The sequence below is a fragment of the Telmatherina bonti genome (genome assembly GCF_933228915.1).
Source record: "Telmatherina bonti genome assembly, chromosome: 20".
In the NCBI taxonomy this organism is placed as follows: domain Eukaryota; kingdom Metazoa; phylum Chordata; class Actinopteri; order Atheriniformes; family Telmatherinidae; genus Telmatherina; species Telmatherina bonti.
The window spans coordinates 15,779,809-15,804,507 of NC_136618.1; the positions used below are offsets into that span (position 1 = coordinate 15,779,809).

A 24,699-nucleotide genomic window follows, 5' to 3' on the forward strand; every position below is an offset into this window, starting at 1 on the left:
GCCAACCACTCTCTCTGATCATAAGTACTAATGGTGTAATGGGAACTGGAAGGTCAGTGATTGTTTTTGTGTATGACCATGTGCAAGAGTCAACAAGTAACACTGTGAGTCACAGAGGTTACTAGGACTTTCTGACAACATAGCTGAACCTGGTATTAAGGTAAGACAAACACCAGGTCAGAACTCACCTGCAATACATGTCTTTTACTGATAGTCATGGTAGCAATGAGCAAGGACACTTACACGAAAATGGTCAGAGAAGTCTCATGAAATATCTGTCTGTAAAAAAGTGTATAAATAAATTGCAGAATGATGAAAAACCACACTCAAAATTCCTAATCTTTATGCACGAAGAGCATTGCACTCCCTCAGAAAGCACCCGTGGGTTAAACAGCACACTTTACAGGCATGCTTAGTATTCTACTCTCAGTGTCACAGCTCGGATAACTGCGCCCATTTGAAAGCCTCAGATTTCAACAGTCATCACTTTTCCTGTATGAAAGAACTCCAGGCAAGCTCAGGGCAAAGTGACATTCTGAACCTGACCATGGCTACGGCATGGGCACACCTATTAACTGTTTCTGATCTGTGACAGACACCCCTTTACCTCTTTGAGGCGACGTCAAGGTATTAGATATAAATAACAAAGTAGACTTTTATAGTTTAATAAAATGGGTCTCTTTGTTGGCCTTCAAATATATTAAAAGACATGTTGGTACAACAGTAATCACTTTTCTAACTCCCTTACTCCACTTTTTCTTAAATCAAAGCAATATACCTTGCTTAACCAATATAAGAGTGCTGGGTATATGCCTTCTCTGGTGAATCCAGATTTATGGCCCAGCAAAATGTCTCTGTCATGTCACACAAGCACCTGTTCCCATTCATCACAGCATGAGGGGCAGTCCAGGAAGTTAACACTAAACACAGGCGCCCCCTGTAGAGTAAAGAAGACAATAAACTGTAAATAAGGGTAAATTTAGAGTCGTTCCATTTATTTCACAAACTCTCTCAAATCAACATAAAGTAAACACAAAATATATGAAAATTATGGGTTATCACTTTAATTTGTTTTTGCATTTCATGATAGCCTCAGTGGATGTCTATATTAACTCTAATAAAAGGGGTATTTTAAAGAACACGAAACCTGAGCTGTCCAAGAGTATGTGTGTATGTTTGTGTTTAAATATTATATTGTTTCATATCTAAAACAGATTTAATTTGCAATGAGTTGAACCACTGGTCAGGGACAGACTTGCCTTTTTGTGAGGAATTCTGCGGAAGAAAATTAATGCGGACCGGTGCAGGCACAAAGTAGTTCCGGGTATCAAGAATTTAGTGGCTAACGTTAGCTTTACATCTCCGCCATATATTCAACAAGACGGTGGTAAGAAACGTTATGTTTCATGAATATTTTTGTTTACATGTTTTTATATACTTGTGTCTGTGTTTTAAGTTGTGAGCGATCCATCTAAAAAGAAGTAGCGATTTTTTTTTTTTTTTAGAAAGCCGCTAGCTTGCTAGGCAGGGCAAATAACGTAAACTCACTGACAATCTTGATACTGCTATTAGCAAGCAACGTTCTCTATACGGATTACGAGGCGAAAAGAAATCACTTTCTATTTTGTTTACATGTATTCGATCTGTAGTTCTGTTTTGAATGTCAGTTTTGTTTATCCATTTGATTTAGCCGAAAGTTTTTGTAACACAGTGACTGTCAAAATTAGTCAAAAGGCCTCGCTGACGGTAATCCCAAGCCAAGTGTTGTAGGTTCATATGTTTACAGATGTGAAGTATACTTGTCTTTACTTTATGTCTGATCTTCTTTAGGTTGTAGCCAACTTAACAGTGTCACTGATACATGTTTTTTACTGTTTATTTTCTTTTCCAGAATTAACAGAATTCCTGGAACAGGATGGGTAAATTACATTTTCACCCTGGAAATTAATGTTCTTTGTCTGTTCATATATTAATTTGAGGACACGTAGCTGTTTACTTTAAGTATTAAACTTGCTGTTGCTTTAAAGAGATACCCTACTGATTAATTTGGAAATGTCAAGATTTTATTTAAAAGTGTTTTGAGACTCAGTTTATGTTGCCTTGCAGATGGCGAGGAAAGAACCTACGGTGGCTGTGAAGGGCCAGATGCTATGTATGTGAAACTGATCTCTTCAGATGGCCATGAATTCATTGTTAAAAGAGAACACGCCTTGACATCTGGGACTATCAAAGCCATGTTAAGTGGACCAGGTGAGGTTTTGGCCAATTTCTCAAGAATTAGATGGTTTCAAATGCTTTATTCCAAATTTCTACTAATGCAAATTCATAAATATATAGAACAGCATGTTAATTTTTATTTTTTTAATTCAAGACTCCCAGCAGTAGGATAAAAGCAAATAAACTGTATAACTGTACTTTTAAAACCTTTTTGTAATTGTTGAAAATGATTCAGCCTTTGAGACTTTTACTGCTGTCAGGGTGTCAAGAAACACTTTGTGAAGTATCTTTAGATGGAGTTTGAAGGGCCTAAAAAGACTCTCAACAAGCTGGGGATGTATTTCAGACTCCTAATTGAAAAATAATACAGAGATTATTTATTTAAATGTTAAAAGAGGGGATTGTCTTTCTACATTTGCATTTGCGGATGCGTGAACAGTGGTTGTCAGAGCATTTCCACTACAGGATCAGGTCTGCATGTAATACAGTTAACAAAAGGTTCAGTTAGGCCTCTTTTGTACAGCAGCTTCACAGATTTCTTTTTTTTTTTATAAGATTATTATATAGATCAGGGGTCACCAGCTCCAGTCATCAAAGGCCATAGTCCTGCAGGTTTTCTATGTATCCCTACTCCAGCACAGCTGACTCAATTTTCAGTCATTGTGCAGAACCAGGCTGCTGGATTCGTTTAATGTAAGCCATGTGAAGCAGGTATACATCAAAATACTGCAGGACAGGGACCTTTGAGGACTGACTTAGTACCCTACTCAAACTAAGTGAATGTTTTTAAAAACAAACATTTGTTGTTGCTATGTTTTCTATGAGACATCATAGGTGTTTAAACTGGTGATAGGCCAGTTAAGACCAAATAATCAGCTTGATTATTTTACATGTGGACATAGTCAACATTTGAAAAATGAACTGATTTAACAGTATTATCAAAAAAAAAAAAAAAAAAAAAAAAAAAAAATGGATATATAATTCTGGCTATTTCATTAGTGTTCCTGTTGATAAGCATCACTGATGCTTCTTTTAGAAACAAGTGTAGTTAATATTTTTCTTTCTTCATTAGAATTAATGTTCTGTCAACAGTAAAAAAAAAATAAAAAATCCGGCAAATGTTCATTTAATTTTCTTTGACTTGTCAATTTAAAATGCCTTTTTTTTTTAAACACGTTAAACATATTGTCATAGTATCTCATTTGTCTTCCTACTTGTTCAGTAAACTCCATCAGTAATTGAAAAATGCTGACAATGTATCTGATAGTGTAAATGATTTTGAAATCATTGCATCCTGTTTGTCTTTCACAGCTCCTTATTTCCTGAGTCTGAACTAACAAATTTAAAAAAATGCATATGAATTTACCCCATAGCCAGAGCTTTCTACCATCACCTTTTGCAGTAATGGCAGCTCTTTGAGTTTGCTGTGTCTAACCAGTTGGAATTTTGTTGATTGTGCTAACATGAACGGGTGCTGCTGGTGTTTAGTAATCTTTAAGTCGTGCAACAGCTCCTCATTTTGATTGAGGTCTGGACTTTGACTTTGCCATTCCAACACATTTAACATTTTTCCTTTAACTACTTGAGTTGAGTTATGGGAATGAGTGCTTTGGAAAACTTTAGTAAGATGCTGTATGTAATTTTCTTAGTAATAGTATTTAATGTCTCTAAACAGTCATGGTTCTATCTATTATCTTGCACACTTGTGACCTTTACTAATGTGAGTGGAGTTGGTTCTATTTTACAGGGAAAAACAACAATCTGCACAATTTTCCCTTGAATATACTGTATATTTCATGTTTTAATCCCGGTGTAGTGGTTTAATTAAATGTTCATCTTCGTAAATGTGTGCTGCTGTCAGTAAAGTTTTGTAGACAATGTTTACAGTGTTTCATTTATATAGGCAGAAGACTAGGCCTGTCAGTCCAGATGGTGGCACTGTGATTCCTCTGTGTGGCTTTCTTTTGTCCTGTCAAACATGCTCTTTATGAAACAGAGGAGAGATTCTGGTCTCATCCCATGCAAAATGATTTTTCACCTATGCTTGGAACAGGGGTGTCCAAATTCGGTCCTTTAGGGCCACTGTCCTCCAGGTTTTTGATGTATTACTGCTCCAACACACCTTGCTCCCATTAAATGGATCCAGCAGCCAGTGAAGTCCTGCACAATGACTGATTGATTTGAGTCAGTTGTGTTGGAACAGGAATACATGGAAAGTGTGCAGGATTGTGGCCCTCCAGGACCAGAACTGGACACCCATGACTTAGAATAAGACGAGGTGTGTGCATGTCTTTTTTTAAAGTGATGAAATTCGAGTTCGGTGCCACGAATTCTTATTTTTGACTGCTATCTTCTGCCTGCAGGACAATTTGCTGAGAATGAAACCAATGAAGTGAACTTCAGGGAGATTCCTTCTCATGTTTTGTCCAAGGTCTGCATGTACTTCACCTACAAGGTCCGATACACCAACAGCTCCACAGAAATACCTGAATTCCCCATTGCTCCTGAGATTGCACTGGAACTACTCATGGCTGCAAACTTTTTGGATTGCTAAAGTTACAGAAATGATGTGAATGTTTGAAACATTTTTCGATTTTTTTTTTTAGTATTTAACTTGTTTTTGCCATTTAATATGAAACACCATTTTTGTTTGTTTACCTTTTTTCCTTAATGCTTTCTGTGATTACTTGGTATTAAATTAAAATGCCATTAAAATATGGCAGGGCAAGTATGGGGTGATTGTATCCTCCTCCACACAAATCTTTCCTCACCTCTCCATCCTAATAAAGACCTATTTGGTGAGCACTTTGTTTCCAGTTGCTGCATTATTCAACATAAAATGCATTAAACTTAAATGTCACAATGACAATGAACATTACCAGACTTTGGGCTGTTAAAAGATAAAATAACAATTTGCAGAGATATTGCTGTGTGTAAGTGAGTGGACCATATGAATTATAAGGACTCAACAGTGATTGCCAGTCATCCTGGACTTAATATCCCAGCAGGTTTACCCAAAAGTCAGGCTTGGTACTGTTCAAAATAAAAGGCCAAGAGTTGCTTCCTCATCTGTCCAAATATTGTTAGGACAGGTGAGACCAAAATTCTGTTTGGTCATGATGCATTGAATCATGATTATTAAAGACAAAAAACAGCTTATCAACACGAACGCCTCATAGCAACTGTAAAGCAAAGGGCCAAAGGACTAACGATTTGTGCTTGTTTTGCAACCTTTTACCTGGACACCATGCAGTCATTGACCATGAAAACCAGTACCAAAGTATTCTAGGGTTGAATGTAAGACCATCTGTCTGACAACTAACGCCTGACTGAAACTGTGTCATCCCATGGTCCAGTGATTACATGCACAGCAGGAAGTATACAACAGAATGGCTGAAAAAAAAAAAATAAAAGCACTCCACTGATTCAGTCTACAGCAAGTCTGAACATCAGTCTGGTTGAGATGCTGTGGTGGGTCCAAAAAGTGGGTGAGCATACACAAACCTCAATGAACTGAAGTGCAGTAAGGAGGAGCAGGCAACAGTTCTCCAACCATGTAACAGGCTGACAATCTCATCCAATAATTTTTAATTTTTTTCAGCTAAAGTTGGTTCTACCAGAAATTTATCATCACAAATTGCAATGTTTTGTTTCAATGTTGTTTAGACTTTTTAACATTATATGTAAGCCCCAAGAGAGGGTGTGTGTGTATCTATCTATCTATCTATCTATCTATCTATATATATATATATATATCTATATATATATATATATATCTATATATATATATATATATATATATATATATATATATATATATATATATATAAATAAATAATAAAACAGAGAATAGAATCGGTATCATCTTTACTAATAATTCAGAGGTCTTTTAACATTGTTTTTTATACATAAACTGTCAACTCAGATTATTTATTTTAAAATGAAGTCCTTTTAACGACTGGGTATACATTGCATTATAATTTGCATAACATGGGCTAGTATCTGTCTTTATTTGCACCTTGTCCAACTCTATTTGAAGCATGATTAGTTACGGCTTCCATTAGGATACATCTAATTTTACACTGATTCGAAAGAGAATTTTTAAATGGACGCAATAGTTTCTGTCATCTCCAAACTTCCAAAGTTTCAAATGATTTCAGATTCTTATTCTTATACAGCTTCATCAAAAGTAGGGACTTTGATAAAAGAAAGAAGGACAGATAAACATAACGTTTTAATTTCAAAAGGACAACATGATAAATGAACAAAATATGACTCAACTGGAAGTCAGACAGGTCAACTAGCCAGTAGAGGTCACTGACCCCCCCCCCCCATCACCATGTCATGTGACCTTACTGAAATGAAAATACAAAAAACAAGAAAAAAAATATTCAGCCACTACAATGTTATAAACCTCATAGGGGGTAAGGGGTGTTAGCTTTAGTGGCACAAATCATTATGAAGTGTTTTCATCTATCAAAACAACTTCTCTTGTCACGTGACTCCCTGACGTATCGTCCTCCACTCTGCGCTGATGCAGGACGCAGGGAGGGGGGGTTCCATCATGGCGTCGATGCAGGTAAGAATACAATTGACAGCGAGCGCATATTTATTATTTCCCGAACCTCTGCTTTGTTTTTTTTCGGTTATTTATGAACCACTTAATTACCACACATACATTCATTCAAAGCAGCAAAGACATGAAGGTGACAACAATGATATTTATCTTAAACTACTCAGGTTTAGCGCTTAGTCTTTGCTAGCAATACAACTAGCCCATCATCATCAACATTAAGCCACGGCTAGCAGGGAAACTAGCTGCCTAGAAGTACATATTGATGCTCAGCGGAGATGTTCTTAGTCAGGAGTCGGGATGATAGTTGAAAGGATATTATGTTATTACGTAAAAGTCACTTAACAGTTTAAATAGAGAGGGTGCCGCTTTTAGGTCGACGTTCAGCCCGACCAGCTAACGAGAAGGTGCGCAGCTTGACGAGTTGCGGTTTCCTGCTGAAAGGAACAGGTGTATCGTTTCGCAGCTGTGTCAAATGTAAACATATTGTTCTTAAACAATCACAAACACAACAAAAACGATGTGAAAGCCCTGCATTTAATTATAAAGAAAATTATATCTTATTACTTCTAACACCTGTCTTTCTCGACTCCATTAAACTGAATATATTTTTAATATGAAAGTATTTTACATTATATTAATTAGCTAAATAATGTAGCCAATCATCGTGCCAAATGCATTTCTCTTCGTCTTATGCTCTTTGTTGGCGTCCAGATTTAAAAAAACGACCATATTTTAAAGCTTAATGTAAAAGTTTCATGATTTGGCCTAAAAAACTACAAAGTAATTGCTGGCAAAATATTTATCAGTCAGATGTAAGAAATTTATTTCTATTAATGTAGTTATATGGTTCCCATACAAATATACTAAAGTGGCATTCGATCATGTTAACTAAGGTTAACATGAAGAAAAGCTTTATTTATGTCCTAGTTTCAGTAACATTGCACTATTGCAACTCATTTCTGACACACTTAACAAAGGCTCCTAGCCATTTATTCAGACCTTTTCTGCTACATTGTAAAACAACATAAAGGGGAGAGAACATGTTAGATTTACAGCATTGCATTGGGAGCTCATTTCTTTTAAAACTTGGTTTATATTCCTGCCTTACATCATTTCATATATTTTACGTTCCTTTGCTGCTGTCTTTCTGACAAAAAAAGATAAACTGCAACAATTGTCAGCAGTGAACCCAAACTGTGGAAAAACCTTCTAAAACAGATAGAAAAGCAGACTTATTTCTAACACATATTATGATTGTATATGATATCTTTGCAAATCCATCTGTAAAGTCACCTGCTTACCTTTTAAGACTGGTTCTGACTGAATTGGTATGTTTATAATGGACATTGTGCACCACTTATGAGCTATATTTGAGTTTATCTGATTTTTTTTTTTTTTAACACAAATTAACACTGTCTCCAACAGAAAAGGCTACAAAAGGAATTATTAGCTCTGCAAAATGATCCACCCCCAGGAATGACGCTCAATGAGAAAAGTGTACAGAACACCATCACACAGTAAGTACAGTTGTTCTATTTTGGATTTATTGTGGAAGTATTGCCTAAACTGCCAGAAACCACTTGAAAAAGGTAGCACCTATACTAAATGCTTAATCAAATGTTGCATCTCATGAACATGAGAAGGATCGTGTTTGATACCAAATGTGCATTGAAAGTGGCTGTAGCTGTGGTTGGAGGTAAGACAAAAGCCCTAGCAGTGAGTAGTGAGGATGAATTGGGGTCATTGCAGTGACTGGCAGCTCCAGCCGCACAGTAAAGTGTCTGTAGTTCAGAGTGTCACTATTCATCCTTATAAAATATTTAATGCTTGGCATGCAGGAGTTAGGATTGGATAACAAGGAACAGAGGCTGCTTACTTGACCTTTTTTTTTTTTTTTTTTTTAAATTATTTTTAACTCAGGATCTTCCCTTAAAATCCCACAATTGTGTGTTGCTGTGTGGGTCACATTCTTTCCAATAGTGGTACTGAACTTTCTGGTCATGCTAATGGATTTGAGGCAAATCTTTGGCCATCATTCAAATGTCTTTCAGATGCAACTCTGACATTGAAAGCTGCTGTCTTGTGCTGTGACTGAGTGTCTTCCAGCATCATTGCAAGGCTCCGATGATGTCGTAAACAGGAAATGCATGCTACATTGTTTGTTGTTGTTGTTGTGTTATGACAAAGGTCACTTGTATTTTATTTTTCTTTTTGCATTTTCCTCATTACATAACATTCACCCGGACAATGGAGTGATAACTTATTTGCCTGCCTCTCAAGGCTCCCAACCAGTTCAGCTGGCTTTTGCAATCACTTTCTATCGCAGGTTTAAGGTGGTATTTATGGGCGTTTCCCTTTGTGTTTAACTTTGGCATCAAAACTTCTCAGTCAGGGTATGGTTTTCTGCTTGATACTGTATTTCTGCTTGATAGTGAATCTTAATATTTTGGGGGATATGAGGCCAATAAGGTGACAATGGTGTTGTCAGTTTGATAGCTTTTGTTTATAGTACATTCTGTACAGTGTGCTCATTAGATTATTGAGTTGGTTTTTTTTTCTTTTAGTTGACTGTGTTCTAGTGCAGATGGCCTAGCTTGATGACATAATGGGCCAACCTTACAAACAAGGAAACAGCTGCTTTAAATCACTGTTGTGTGTCTCTCATACAGTTTGTGAGCTTGGATCAGTGTTAGCTCTGCTGACTGGTTCATGTAATTACATGGCTATGGGGAAGTTGAACATGTCTATCATAATATTCTTTCCCTGCTCAACTGTATTCGGCACATATTACGTCAGGCAACTGTGTGAGAATTTATCTGAAGTCTGCATCCTGAAGAGAAACTTAAACTCTTTTCTGGCATTATGACCCACTCAAGTGGCAAGAGCTAATGTTTAAAGGAGGACTGACCTCATATGAAGGTCTGAATTATGTGCTACAAAACCCAGAAGACCATCACATGCCTATTTGGTGCCCTATCTGTATTGCTTGCAAAGAAGGAATTGGGTCAGAAATTGTGATACTGCCACCAGTGTCTATTTCTTCTTCTTTGTGGTTTCTACTATGAGCTGATGACCATAATACAGGTTCTTCTCTGGGTTTCAACATTTGGTTTGTCTGCCAGAAAATATGACGCAAGTAGACTTGTGTTTAACCACAAACCCAAAGCCCTTAAGTTTGCAGTGATTTGCACAGGACTGACTTTCTACCGGCTCCGTTCTGTCAGCAGCATTCGGTAGCTGGGCAGAAGGAAAAATAGATTTCGTCCACGAGATCAATGGAGTGCAATTTATTTCCTAAACCCCTGTCATAATGTTGAATGTCACATGAATAGGTCAAACTGAAAGCTTTTGATTCATCAATTACTGCAGAATTGGCAGCTTACACTGTAGGATCTTTTTTTAAAAAATTTTATCACTTGTCTGTACTTGTCTCTGAGAACAGTATTTAACTTTCATTAAAAAAAAACAAAACAACTTTTATAAAAATATAAATTTATAATATAATGTCAGATTGGTCATTTTCTTAGGTTGATGCACATAGAAATCAGTGTGATTTTGTTAAGAAATGCAGTTTTTCAGATCAAGATTCTCATTATTTGTTCAATTTTAGTTGAAGATTAGACTGTTTTCATTGTGAACCATTTGCCAGGAAAAAGAAAATCTGAACTATCTCAGGTGACAGAGTCTGTCATTAGAGAGATATTTAAAAGTAATTCCAAACTATATCATAATAAAGTCCCCTCTCTCCCACACACACACATACACATACACAAAAAATGTCTGTTGTAAAACATAATATTTCTTTTCGGAATCTTTTTTGCAGGTTGTGTAATTTGAATGAAAAATGAGTAAACAGTCCTGTGAAGGCAGCAACATTTCCTGTTTAGTCTTGTAAATGCTGCGCTCAGATGATATGTCAGATTTGTGAAACTTTATTCCTTGACTACATAAAATGTCTCATGTTTCTTTTTAGAAATTCCATAACTTTCTTGATAATGACTTTATATTTTCTTATCGCTAAAGCTTCCAACTTGCTGGTATTAATTCCAGTTGTGAGTATATGTTCAGTGGATGGATGCTGTTTTAATATCCTGGTTAAATATGTTGCCTCAAAAATTTATGTTGCTGTTTCTTAATATTTGGTTTTTTTTTGTTGGTTTTTTTTTTTTGCAAACGTCAGGTCTTACTGACCAGTAGGTTTGCATCAGGATGTAGCTATCCATGTCACGATGTACATGATGTTTTCATTTGATCAGAAAAAAAAGTTTGCCAAAGTCTGACCTGTCAGTCACTGGTCATAGCCGCTCAAGCAGAAAATTGGCCGATTTAGGTCAGTGGCTGCGTGATCAGTGCATCCCTAATTTTATTTGTAGCTTGTTGAACACCTTGCTACTGTTACAAAGAGTTGTTTGTGTGCAACGAGGAGGTTTACGAGTTATTCATCCAAGAATTTGAAACGTAAAAGTCTTGAAGCAAGTGCTCAGGGAGCAAAGTTACTCTGGGCTGGCTCTTTGTCAACAATTAACAAATCGTTTGGAACAAATTGTTAACTTTGTGTCTCTTAATGAAGACGGTCTGACCACATGAGATGTGTGAAGCTGTGAAGCTACCACCTGCGTTTGCAGGGGATATGATGATAACTGTTTCTGTAGTTTTTGTGTAAATGTGATTAGTATAGAATTTACATTTATTATTCTGATTGGCTGGTTAGTTTAAAAACAAAACAAAAAATTGTTGATTGGATTGGCAGGATAAAAGATATTTTTTTAAAAATATCTCAATCTCTGTTAGATAAACTGCTCATTGACACATATGTAAAACTGTAAAGAGCAGGTCATATTGTAAATGGAATTTAATTTTTTATTCTAGTTTTCATTCAGAATTGCTTTCATGATGAATTAGGTTAACATTTTTATAATGTCCCTTTCTTTTAGGTGGATTGTAGATATGGAGGGAGCACCTGGCACCCTGTATGAAGGAGAGAAGTTTCAGCTGCTTTTCAAATTTAGTAGTAGATATCCTTTTGATTCACCTCAGGTAAGTCAGCCCCCATCATTATGCATGTGTGTATGGAGATAAACTTGAGGCCTGTGTACCGTAAGCTTTTTTTGTCCTGTTATCAGCTTTTAAGGTGTCATACAAGACCAATTAATGCACTGTCTCAAGAAGCTAGAATTTCTTCTCTTCAGCTGCTTTATTTGACATTATTGTTGTTGATAAACAAGCAGTAATGACTTCACTAATGTGTTTCAGTGCCCAGTTTCCATTCTTGTAACAACCAAAGCGGACTCACACTGTACGCTTCTGCTGTGGAGCATACAGTGTACAAAGGTCCCTCTCTTTTAACAAGTTATTAAACTGGGATCCTGTGTAGACACTAACTAGAAACTTGCAGCAATCACATAAAAAACTCTAGCTTTGCAGTTATTAGCTGAATCACACCAGTGCAGAGTACTGTCTGATGCCTGATATACAGGATTAATCAACAAACTTGTTTCACTCACTGGGAGTCTGCAAATCTAAAAACCATAATAGAGTACAGAAAATGTTGGGAATTGAGCTGCTTACTCCCACCCTCTCAAAAGCTCTCTAACTTGGCCTCTCTGAAGGTATTTAAGCGTTATTTGCTGCAATGCATTAGTGGCACTGTGTTGCTTCAACATGTAGTTCTGATAAAGGATAACTTTCCATTGACGGCTCTTTGCAGCTGTTTCAGTTTCAGGAGGAGTTGCTTCTAAAAGTGCCTCAGCCGTTACTGTCGCGCTGCAGTAGTTTGTTTTGTTGATCACACTTTCCGTTATCTGGCCATTTGAAGTGGTTTATGTCTTCACACGGCCTTATCCAGCACCTTACAGCCCCTCTGCTGGTTGGAGGTTTTTAAAGATGACTTGTTATTTTGAGCAGTTAGGTAATGATGTTGAAAAGCAGTTTTTCCTGATTTTTCCTCCATTTGTTTGGGTTTGGTTTAGTTTTTTGGCTGTTGTCTGTCTAGGTTACAGTTTACTTCCACAGGGAACAAGACAGTAAATGTTTTGGAGACATTTGAACAAACTTAAAGGTAGTTAAACCCAGACGCAGCTTTCAATTGCAACTCTAATCTTCTTGCATGGGCGTTGATTGATTGATTAATTGATTCTTGGTCAGTTGCTAAGTCAGTAATGTGTCAGGAGGGCAAAGTAGCATCTTAAGATACCTTTCAAACGGTCCAAAACTCAAAGATACTCGCTGTACGACTGTACAAAACATTCCAAAGAGACAAAGCGGAAATAAATCTTCATAAAGATGCAGCAACTGGAGTGTGTTTGCTATTATGGACAAGAATAAGTGGCTCTTGGAATTCATCAGTTGTCAAATTTTCAGTGAGACAAAATAATTTGTTTACCATAAGCATATAAATAACAAGGAAATAAAAGAGTCATTGCTTAAAAAGAAAATAGAAAAGACTGACCACAGGGAGAAGGCTAAAGGTATACAAAGTATTGCAGTTTAAAAATAAAACCAAACATGTTGATTAAAAACCTTATGTAAAATTGCACCCTCTTTGATTTTCTAATTACGTTTTTTGTGCAAAAAAATAATAAAGTAAATCATCTGGTCTTTACCAGGTTCTCAAAATGACAAAAAATTGAAATAAACAATCTATTACATATATGATTTCTACAGTTTTATGATGCATTATATTGCAACCCCAATTCCAACAAAGTTGGGATGTTGAATAAAACATAAATAAAAACAGAATACAATGATTTGCAGATCCTTTTTGATGTATATATTCAATTGAAAATACAAAGATAAGATTTATTTTGTTCAAAATGACCAGTTTAATTGGTTTTTGGTCATTGTTAACTCATTTTCATTTTGATACCTGCAACACATTCCAAATAAGTTGTGACAGGCGCAACTAAAACCTGGGAAAGTTGAGAAATGCTCAGAAACACCTGTTTGGAACATTATGCAAGTGAACAAGTTAAGAAGTAAAAGGCGAGTGTCATGATTGGGTATAAAAGTTCTGTTGCTCACAACCGAAAATGTAGTGAGAGTCACCACTTTGTGAACAACTGTGTGAGCAAATAGTCGAATGGTTTAAGGACAGCGTTTCTCAATGTACAGTAGCAAAGAATTTAGGGATTTCATCATCCATCATCAAAAGATTCAGAGATTCTGGAAAAACATCTCCACATCAATGGCAAGGCTGAAAACCAATGTTGAATGCTTGGGGCCTTCAGTCCCTCAGCGGCACGACACTGCAAACTGCCTTCATAGTATATAAAACGTTACCACATGGGTTCAGGGACATTTCAGAAAGATATTGTAAGTTAACGCATTTTATCAATACATCTACAAGTGCAAAGTAACACTACCACGCAAAGTGAAAGTCATATCAACAGTACCCAGAAATGCCAGCGGCTTCTCTGGGCCCAAGCTCATATGAGATGGAATGACGCAAAGTGTGCTGTGGTCGGATGAGTCCATATTTTAAATTGTTTTTGAAACTCATGGACGGTGTGTCCTCTGAGCCAAAAAGGAAAAGAACTATCCAGATTGTTATCAGCTAAAAGTTGAAAAGCCAGTATCTGCGATGGCAGTGGGGTGTGTTAGTTCTCATGGCATGGGTAACTTGCACATTAGTGAAGGCACATTTTATGCTAAAAGGTACATATATGTTTTGGAACAGCATATGCTTCATCCAAGAGGCGTCTTTTTTTTTAGGGATACCCCTCATTTCAACAAGACAATTCCAAGCCACATTCTGCATGTGTTAAAGAGTGCAGATACTAGACCGGCCTGCCTGTCTGCAGACCAGACCTGTTTTTCATTGAAACTGTGTGGTGCTTTATGAAGCACAAAATAGAACAGCGGTGACCCTGAAACGTTGAGAACAGAAGTTGTACATCGAGTAAGAATGGAAAAGTAAAGTTAATGTAACACAGTTGTAAACATGTCCCTGTCCCAGCTCTTTTTTGGAACATGTTGCAGGCATCAAATTCGAAATGAGTGAGTATTTAAAAAAAAACAAACAAAAAAACAGGTTTGAACATTAAATATGTGTTTTTTATAGTGTATTCAATAAAATATAGGTTAAAAAGGAACAATCTGGTTTAAAAAAAAAAAAAACCAATGCCATTACCTTGAGTTTGTGTTTATATTTACCTTGGGTTGTATTTACTTTATTTTAAGACCTGGTAAGAACCTGATTACTTTCTTTCTATTATGATTACTATGCTACAGTATATGAAATATTGCATAGTAGTAGATGTGTAAAAGGGGGTGGGGCTAATTTATTTTTCCATAATTGTACATGTCACATGTGCTTTCAAAAAAAATCACAGAGCTTTGTGTTGATCTAGTTCTTAGTGTAAATATTTAAAGGAAAGCAAGAGCTATTATTATTTGATTTGATTTTGCGTGTTATGTTAGCTAAGCTTTCTGTTCATCAGTGCAACACTTGCTCATGGAGTTTTCCTGATGCCCTGTCTGTATGCGAGACTGCCTCAACTCATTTTTAGCCTTTATTACCCCCTTTGCCCACTGTACTCTTTCTGTACTTAGGTACTTAAGTCTTGAGATCCTTTCTGGTATCTTTCCCTCACTCATGCTGCACAATTTTAATGGCTAATATTTCCCAGTTCTTTTTATAGTCCATGTCTGCTGTATTTTATATCTCCCCACTTAGTCACTTGGTCCTGTTTTCCCTTCCTCTCTCACCTCAACCCAGCATGTCTGTCTTAATTCCAGCGTCTCATGTTGCTACTAAGGCTTATACAGCAAGTGTTTTTTTTTTTATTAAGGGGGGAAAAAAAATCTCACCTTCTTATAAAAAAAAAAAAAAAAAAACAACTTTTTTTTTAAAGATATGTTTTAATGTGATTATGTTTTCTGGTGTATTAATTCAATTATATTCATTGATTATTTGTCTCTGTTTCATTTGTGCAGGTAATGTTCACAGGAGAGAATATACCTGTCCACCCACATGTGTATAGCAACGGTCACATCTGTTTATCTATTCTGACGGAAGATTGGTCGCCAGCCCTCTCAGTGCAATCAGTTTGTCTTAGCATTATCAGCATGTTGTCCAGCTGCAAAGAAAAGGTACCTCTCCAGTGCTCACTGGTTTATAAGAGCTTATCATGCCATCTCTACACTTGAATGTCACATTAAATATTTGGTCTTTTTTTTTTTCTGCAGAGACGACCGCCTGATAACTCCTTTTATGTAAGAACATGTAACAAAAATCCAAAGAAAACAAAATGGTGGTATCACGGTGAGCGTTTTTGGTAACTTCACAGTCATTGTTTCACTATTTTGGTAACATTTGGATTGACGCATAAACAGTGGCTTGCAACAATATTGATACCCATTGGCAGTTTTCCTTTTTCTTTTGTCAAAGTTGGTGAAACAATTTGGGAGGGAAAAAAAATCAAATGTAAGGCCTCTTAAATAAGATCTGATTCCAAGAATGACTTTCACAAATTAGTTTAAGGTCTGCTTGTGTGAACTGTCATATGAGTTCAGCATACATTCACATGTTCAGTGAGCCCCCAGAGTCTGCAACACTTCTAACAAAAAGGCACCACCGAGCAAGAAACATTACAGAAATCAAGTAGCTCTTCAGACAGGTGCCAGGGACGAAGTTGTGGTAACGTAGAAATTGGGTTTGATTATTGAAATGTTATTGACAGATGAAGAGATGAGACAAGAACCTAAATCAAACAATCTTTTAGTCGGACAAGACACAGTGTGCAAGACGGATGTTGAATTAGTCTTTGTTAGAGTGAAAATCTGCCAAAGTTAAGTAGGGAGACTTCAATCAGAACATACAAAGAGACCCAAGGTAACTGTGAATGACCTAGAAAGGTCCACAGATGACTGGTGTACCTGTTCATAGTACCAGTATTTATAAACTCCACATTTCAGAGACCTGGGTCTTACTAGCAGCCATAAAGAAAAATATTTCTTTAATAAACTGGTAAAAAAGGTTCCCAAAACTAGTCAACAGATCAAGGCCCTCTGGCCATATTCTACTAATAGGGAAATTTTTAGCCTTTAAGGAAAACCATCTGTGATGCATGGTGGTGGTAGCATCATGCTGTGGAGATGTTATAAAGCCATCCAGCACTGAGAACTGGTAGTTGGATGGTGCAAAATACAAAAAAAAAAGGGGGGGGGGGAGTTGAAAAAGCCTGTTTTTCATCTTCATACTGCATGCTCAAGGGCTTCAGGAAAAACGCCAAACAGGGAGGAGTTTAATATTTTTTGTGAGCCACTGTAAATCTTTGCTATATTATTCTAAAACTTCTTTTTCTTTCCTTTACAGATGATACATGCTAATGTACAAACTTTGTAATAATCGTAGAAGAAAGAAGTCCTACTGACCTACATAAAGCACTTTTTAATCATTCAGTCTTTGAACTCTGACCTTTGACTGGAACAATGGAAATAATATGCTGGAGGCTCTTGACTGCATTTCCCTTTGGGCAGTTGGCTGCATGTTTTAGTTGGTTGTAACATAGCAAACAAAAGTATACAATCGTTTAGATGCACCCAAGAAGTTTTTGCCAAAACGGTTGAAATGCAGGGGGCAAGAAAGGTAGTGGTGGGATAATTAGTGGGATAATTAAAGTTCCTGTTTTAAGATTATTATTGTTACTTTTTCTTTTTTTCTCTCTTTTTTTGTGTGTGGGTGCATTTTAAGGTCCTTGTGTTGTGCAATAATAACTGATGGATGCATGCTTGGGCCTACAAAGAGAAATCCAAAACTAATCGTCTTCTGCAAGGGATCTGACCATCGAAACCCAAGAAAATGCTTCATCTTCATTTTTATTATATTATTATATGCACTGTGAAAGTATGTAGTTTGAATAGGAACTATTCCTATGATATTCCCAACTTTCATATATACTGTAAGGAGTCCTCCACTTATCAGGTTTGAGGGGTTTTAGTTTGTAATATCCGTTTCAAGAGTACATAGTTTTCTTCATCTTCCAACTCGAGACTCGGTCGCAGTTCTTCCTGCTGTTGGATGTAATGTCGGTACAGATGGGTATAAAACAGATTATTGTAGTATATCCTGTGATCATCTGATGACCTCAGTGTACATCTCCTTATAAGGTTGGCGTAATGGTCAGTAGTCCCAACCTTTAAAGGTGTGCGATAGCCTCTCTTCCATTTAAAGAATGTCTGTTAGAGTACATTGTCACATGATCCATTTTTATTTGTATTATACTTTTTTTATGACTTGCTTTAATTTTTTTTTTCTCTGAAATGTTGATTTTAAATGTCCGTTTTTTGTACTGTCTATTTGAGTTGCTGATACTTTGAAAAGGGGGTTGTTTTGATGGGTCAGTATGCTTTTGAGTTTTTTTTTTTGTTATTTAATTGAAATCCTCATTAACCTCAAAAGCAGCAATGGATGACTAACAGGAGAGTATCTGTAAAAGTCATACAGACAAGGCTTTTGAAATATCCCCCCCTCCTCCCCTGGTCAGAGTTTTGGCTCAGGTACTTTTTTCATTAAAGAGATCACCTCTAAAAAGACACCTATTAGATATTTTGAATTTAGCTATATTTTCACCAAAAGAGACTGTTATGTTGCAAACTTAAATCAGAAACTATTGTAAATAAGTCTTTAAAAATGTTGGATGATGTGGCAGAACTTAGCAGAGGATGCATTTACTTTCTAGCTGAGTGACAATAGGAGTGCTTTATTTCATTGGAAGTTCATCTGCATCTTTTGCAAATTAGGATGTGTACAGTCAACAACAAACATGTACGTTGATTTAGAAAAAAATCAAAACCGTAGTTTTACAGTGGGGATGCATGCCATTTTAAACCCTACGTTTTCTTATCGGCATCAAACTTTGTGACAGCTTTTAGTCCTTCCATAACTTAGGTAATGGTTTATTGAATTGACATTACAAAGATGACCTCCAGAAGCTGTGGTCACTTCAGACTTTAATCACTCCATTCCTAAACATTGTTTATTACCATCCAGTCAGAAATACTTGAATTTTCCATCTTGGTTTGTTTGTATTTATTTTTTCTTTTTTCTTTTTTTTTTTTTTTTTTCTCCAAGGTCTAAGTTTCTTGAATAAGCTTGAGTGAATGTGATGATACTCTATATACTGTAGAGGAGATTACCACAGCACATCTCTATCTCAGAACTATATTGATAACTGAAATACATCTATTTAACCAATGAGATTTTCTTCTTTTTTTTTTTTCTTCTGTTTTGTAATGGCTCTTGTCAGCAGTCAGTGAAGTGCCGTGAGAAAAAGATGCTTATATTAGGGTGTAAATGCAGTCACAGTCAAATGCGTTGGTGCAAAGACAGAAGGCCTTCATCATATGGGCAGTAGAACAGAGGAGATTTGAAAAGCTTTCGAGTAAATATGCTACGAAGGTTTGGATGTTTTATATTTTCTTTTTCTTTTTTTTCCCCCTAGGTTGCTTTTTTCCCCTTTTCAATGTGGTTTGAAATCTTAGCTTGCAGGTTGTTGCGTGATCAACACTAATGAGGGTGTGTTTATTTATATTTGAAATTTTGTTCTGGGATGTGCAAGCTCCATGTAATAGGTGCCTGTTCATTTTCATAATCAATAATAAAAGCAAAGATTCACTTTTATTCAACCTTGTTTTGCTCAGTTTATTTAAATGTGTATGTGTGAAAGCATTTTATGTTATGTTAGCTCACATAATTTTAACTTGTCATTGACAGAAATTCAGTTGTGCATGATTTAGTTATTGAGAACATTTGGAATTAACTGAGTATGGATGGAAAGATTATTGAAATTAAGGGTTTAGTTTGTAAGCTGTCTAATGTAAGGGCAGGAGGTAAAGTACAATTTTTATTTAGATTTACACCTGATTAATCTGAAAAAATATAGGAAAAATGAAGTTTTTGAACAGAAATCTAATTTTTGATTTGGGATTTTGGCTGATTTGCAAAATATGTAAGATGTACTGAAACATTGCTATGTAATGCCGGTTTGCCTTCTGAGGGTCATTTAATTTATCAGAATACTGATACTAATACAGACCAGCAATAAAATAGGTTTAACTTTTAATGACATACATAGAGCACATAATTACCAGTGAGCTTTTTCGTCATTTTGTGGGAAGAAAAACTTGCAAACCAATGCATTAATGGGTTTCTGTGCAGCACGGCCAACCACATTAGCACATGCATCTAAAAAGAGTTGCAAAGAGGCGCCCTCTATCGGTCACTTCTTAGTATGATCAAATATCACGGAAGTTGAGTTTGGTGTTTTTTGAGGGTAGTTATTTGGTCCACATCAATTTGCGCTTGGATTTATATGGACGTGCTCCGTTTGTTTCCGAAAAATCAATAATTCAAGTAAAATTAAAAATAAATAAATAAAATTTAAAAAAAAAAAAAAAAAACAGCTCGTGAGGTTGTTTTTTTTCCCCCCGACACTAAGACTAGTATATCAAGCTCATCTAGTTTGTGGGACATACCATCAATGTCTGCAGGTATCTTCCATTCAGTCGGTCCTGTTTGGGGACGACCGAGCAACAGCAGCAAGGACAGCTCTTTTACCTATGGAAAAGAATATAGCCTACTAATTTTTAAAAAAATTATTAATAGACTGTTTTTAAAATTAAGTTAGAAACTTAACCTAATAATAAAAGTCACCGACTGCGAATGCTGTCCTTTTATGGGAAATATTGCAAGTTAGGATCATTATATAGTAGTAAAATGGACATATATCAAGTTCCGGTGATCTATAAAAGACAATACAAAAATAGGTTAATAAAATCAACGTAAATTGTGTAATGGAAATAGTTTCCTGAGAGATCTATAAGAAAGTGTGATTGAGGTTTTGAATAAAAAGTTACTTTGTAGCTCTGAGGAAGCAAACCCGGACTGAACCATTACCATCGCAGTGGGGGTAACCGATTCATTCAACATTTCCCTTTAACTCTAATTATGATGTTAGAACTTGTTTCAACATTTAATAATGGTAAGAATTACTTGACCTGATAGTTTACACGTGAAATTTTACAATGCTTAGTCAAATGAAACTATTATGATGCATTTAGCATTTTTATCGTAGAGAAATAACATGGTGTGTTCCCCTCTTCCATCCAGTTCTCTTTAGTGTTTGCCAATGTTGGAGGTGTTACTGGGGTCTGGCCCTGGACAAAGGTAAAAAATACCCTTCAGTTATTGCCACTTTGTTGTCGTATGGTCTCAGAAGTGTTCAGCACACTTTTGCCGGGCTGTATATGATGTTAGGATAGACCGAAATCCCCCAGACTTTCATGGAAGATGGGGCGGTGTGGAGATGCTAGCAAGAGGGGTGCTCGGCCGTTCAGCCATGATGAGCCTCCACCGGCTTAAACAAGCAAAACCGGAGGTGACTTGATGAAATATATGAATGTAGAGAAATCACACTGACTATTTCATGACAGCCCACGCGTTTGCCCATTTTGTTAGTGCTTTTTTAGGGACTGACATTTGCAGGAAATTGCCTTTTTCTTGTTGGCATCGTTAGCTTCCAGCTAAGCATTACAGCCGAGGCTGTGATGTAGGTTTAGGGCTTGCAGGCAGCCCAGTAGCACTGACAGCTCTCCACCTCATAATTCATAATCAGTGGGCTCCTGGCATGCTGTGTAGCACAGACACTATTTATTCAAGTAGCTGTAATGCTGCATAAGAAAAGCATGCGAGATTGTGACCTATTGTTGTTTCTAACGGCAGGCGAGATGCGCAATTGATATGCACAGGGAAAACACAGGATTGCATGTAGTCTATTGAGGTCTTGAGCCATAATAAATGTCAAACCTGACATTTGGAAAGTTGATACGTAATTTTTCTGGAAGTGTACCGTGAATTGGAATTTAAGAATAGTGAATAAAACCTAAAATTAAGTTGTCTCATTAACGTGTATAACAGAAAAAAAGTTTTCATTTTTGCTGGAGGAGGAAACCCTCATTTCTAGCGATATTGTTCATTAACTGGATGAGCAAGACCAGGATCAAAGCTACCATCTCCTGGAATGTCCATGTGCAAGAGGCTGGATTTTACTCTGTGGTGTGGTTCAGCTGTGTGACTTTTTTTGCTCTGATCTCTTGGGATATGAAAGTAATATCTTAGATTCCCTCTTTCTGCCTGTTCAATCAAACATCACGTCCATTTTGTGTATTTGTTACTTATCCATTCAAATATCTACACAGTCCACATTGTTTATTCTTGAAGGACACATTGTAACATATAGTGTGACATGCATGTAACAGCATTCAACAGTATGCATGAAGAAGTTGCTGTGCTGAAGTTAATTCCTGTCAGCTTAATGCAGTTGTACACACCTCTCCATAGTTAGAAATAAATTGTGACTTAATGTCCATTGCCTTGTTTGTGTTACAATCACAGCCTTCCTCCTTTTTTGCAGAGTGTTTGGCAGCAGTAACATGAGTAAAGCTCCTTCAAATAAAGGCTCATTGTCTGGGAGTATTAGCTGCCAGTGGATCAGAATGTGAGATAGGCCTAGAGCTGCTCAGTTTGGAGTCTGCTGTCTGGGCTTAGCTCACAGAATCTGTCAGTAAAAAGCTTTAAATTGTTCAAAAAGGAGTGTTGGTTTATTTATGTGTGTCAACTTTTGCATTGGTGCTTAAGAATGTGCAGTTTTATTTTTATACATAATTTTTTAGCCAATTTTTAACATTGTTTTTGCAGAGTACTTTTCAGGACTACCGTCCATTCTGGCAAATAAAATTATTTAATTGTTGTGTGGTTTCAGGAATAGAGCATGGCTCAAGTGAAAGTACAGACCGCAGCACCCCTGGCTGGTCCTGGCCTCTCCCCTAGTGTTACCCCAACGGCCATGGCCAGCCCAGGATCTCTGGGTCTGCAGCCCTCCATCAATGGCACAGGCCCGGCCCCCACACCCGCCTGCCCTGCTCCTGCGGTTGGATATGGGGACGCCCCTGTGTCTGCCACACCACCAGGTGCATATTTTGTCAGGGGGGAATAATTATAAGAATTATTATTATTATTTATGTCTTCATCATGTCTTTTTTTATTTTAGAATTACTTCAGGTGATGTAAATCGTACTGCTATTATAAGGGATGATTCATGATAATTTGCTTAATGGAAATGTTTGAAAGTGCTTACTAACAGTCTGACATTAAGATATCCCACCGATGTTTGCTTCACAAGCAAGACATCATTATTATGTATGCATATAGTTATGTTTCTGCTTCAGTTGCCATGTTGCTCAGCATGTTGTGTCCTGCTGCATTCTGTAAAAGGCTCTCCCCAGGAGAACATGGCAAACCCTAAAGAGAAAACTCCAATGTGCTTGGTGAATGAGTTAGCCCGTTTCAACAGGATCCAACCACAGTACAAGCTCCTCAATGAGAGAGGTCCTGCACACGCCAAGGTGGGATATTACAGTAGTTTTAATCTTGCAACCTCAAACCAGAAAAGTCTTGATTTACATTTGCTTTTATTTTCTGGCTTACCAGTTGAACTTTCAACTTTGTTTTTTTAACATGTCTATTTTATAATACAATTTAAAAAAAAAAAAAAAAAAGAGAGATATTTATGAAGTAAAAATGAATGGTGTCATTTTAATTAGCTTCTAAAAGAATATTCAAAAATCACAAAGTGTTGGTGGAGAAAAGATTAACAGTACATATCTGGTGGATTGTGCTGTGAAATGAGTGGAAATGGGTGAGTGCTTAACCCATAAGTGTCCAGCTCTGGGGCCTCATTTATCAAACTGTGCGTAGCAACGCTGACTACAGGTGGCGTATATACGAAAAACAGGAAATGCGGCGCTCCCGATTTACAAAGTAGTGCGCACGCACGTCCCACGCCCGTTTCGCTTTATAAATCAGGATCAACACTAAATGTTGCGCACATCTTGTCACGCCCACGTGATGGCCATAAAAGGTCAGGTGAACACCCCTGATAAATATTAATCGAGCTCATTTCCATGTAGGTTCAGCAGGGAAAAAAGCCAAAAAGATTAATTTTATTGGAAAATGAGGAAGAAATTCTAATCCATGAGGTTGTAAAATGTCAAAATATTTTATCTGGTGGAGACGGGAGGGACATCAGCACCACCAGAAAGGCAGAGGAATGTCAGCAAGGGACAGATGCTGTCAGCTTGTCTCATCAGCGATCAGACTTATCCAGAAAGTTAAAATAAAGTGGTCAGACAATAAAATGTAGGGGGAAAGTGCATCTTGGTCCACAGGAGGATGAAGGGGGGCCGCTGCCCACTGCCACAGATTAGAAGCTGGCGGGGAAAATGAAGGAGTCCAGAGATACGCTGGAAAAAAATGCTCCAGATGATGTTGAAGTGGTTCATTCCTTTGTTCCAGATTATAAAATGAAAGGACATAAATGAGATGTCTCTGACTCCAGTTTATTTACTGGGAACATACTGGTGTTCCTGTGTGTCCCTGCTGGGTTGCAGCGCTGCAGGTGTGGTCGGAGAGAGGGGGGGCAGTGGTTCCACCTTGTGCCCTAGCTGCGGTGGACCAATAACTGCCATCAAAGAGGAGGAGCAGGAGATGGACAGAAATAAACACCACCCTGACAGAAATTACACTAAAGATAAACTTGTGAATAAATCAGAATTCTCCACCTCTGATGTGTTGCGTCACTTCTAGACATAAAGCAGCAGCGTTTGGTTCCAACGTGAGAGGATGATTGACAACACAATCATTCAGATGATTGTGCAGGTGAAGAGCTGACTCCATTTCGTACCATGTTATATAGCGCCTCCACTATCTGCACACATCTGCAGCTGTACAACAGGTTTCCTCCTGTGCATCGAGGCACCTCCATCTGTCCGATGGCCGCTACACCACGGCATGCTGGTTGTGGAGAACATAGTTCTGTTCTGTGCTCTGGGTTGGAAAAAGGAGTGAT

At 37.1% G+C, this 24,699-nt stretch overlaps 3 protein-coding genes across 3 annotated transcripts in view; all 3 read left to right on the forward strand.

The window, feature by feature from the left end:
• Positions 1-1,301: 1,301 nt before the first annotated feature.
• Positions 1,302-5,022, forward strand: eloca (elongin C paralog a). Its single transcript, XM_079260169.1, has 4 exons — positions 1,302-1,387; positions 1,892-1,919; positions 2,107-2,250; positions 4,581-5,022. The coding sequence occupies exons 2-4, from the start codon at positions 1,916-1,918 to the stop codon at positions 4,769-4,771; spliced, it is 339 nt and encodes a 112-aa protein (XP_079116295.1). The 5' UTR covers positions 1,302-1,387; positions 1,892-1,915; the 3' UTR covers positions 4,772-5,022.
• Positions 5,023-6,788: 1,766 nt separating this feature from the next.
• ube2wb (ubiquitin conjugating enzyme E2 Wb) lies at positions 6,789-19,305 on the forward strand. Its single transcript, XM_079260164.1, has 6 exons — positions 6,789-6,796; positions 8,219-8,310; positions 11,728-11,830; positions 15,728-15,883; positions 15,980-16,055; positions 17,109-19,305. The coding sequence occupies exons 1-6, from the start codon at positions 6,791-6,793 to the stop codon at positions 17,120-17,122; spliced, it is 447 nt and encodes a 148-aa protein (XP_079116290.1). The 5' UTR covers positions 6,789-6,790; the 3' UTR covers positions 17,123-19,305.
• Positions 19,306-20,914: 1,609 nt separating this feature from the next.
• The window catches only part of stau2 (staufen double-stranded RNA binding protein 2), a 99,598-nt gene continuing 95,813 nt past the window's right edge, over positions 20,915-24,699 (forward strand). Inside the window, exons 1-3 of the mRNA XM_079259363.1 lie at positions 20,915-20,960; positions 22,555-22,762; positions 23,067-23,197. Coding sequence (XP_079115489.1) covers positions 22,564-22,762; positions 23,067-23,197 — 330 coding nt within the window. The 5' untranslated portion in view covers positions 20,915-20,960; positions 22,555-22,563. The remainder of the gene's footprint in view (positions 20,961-22,554; positions 22,763-23,066; positions 23,198-24,699) is intronic.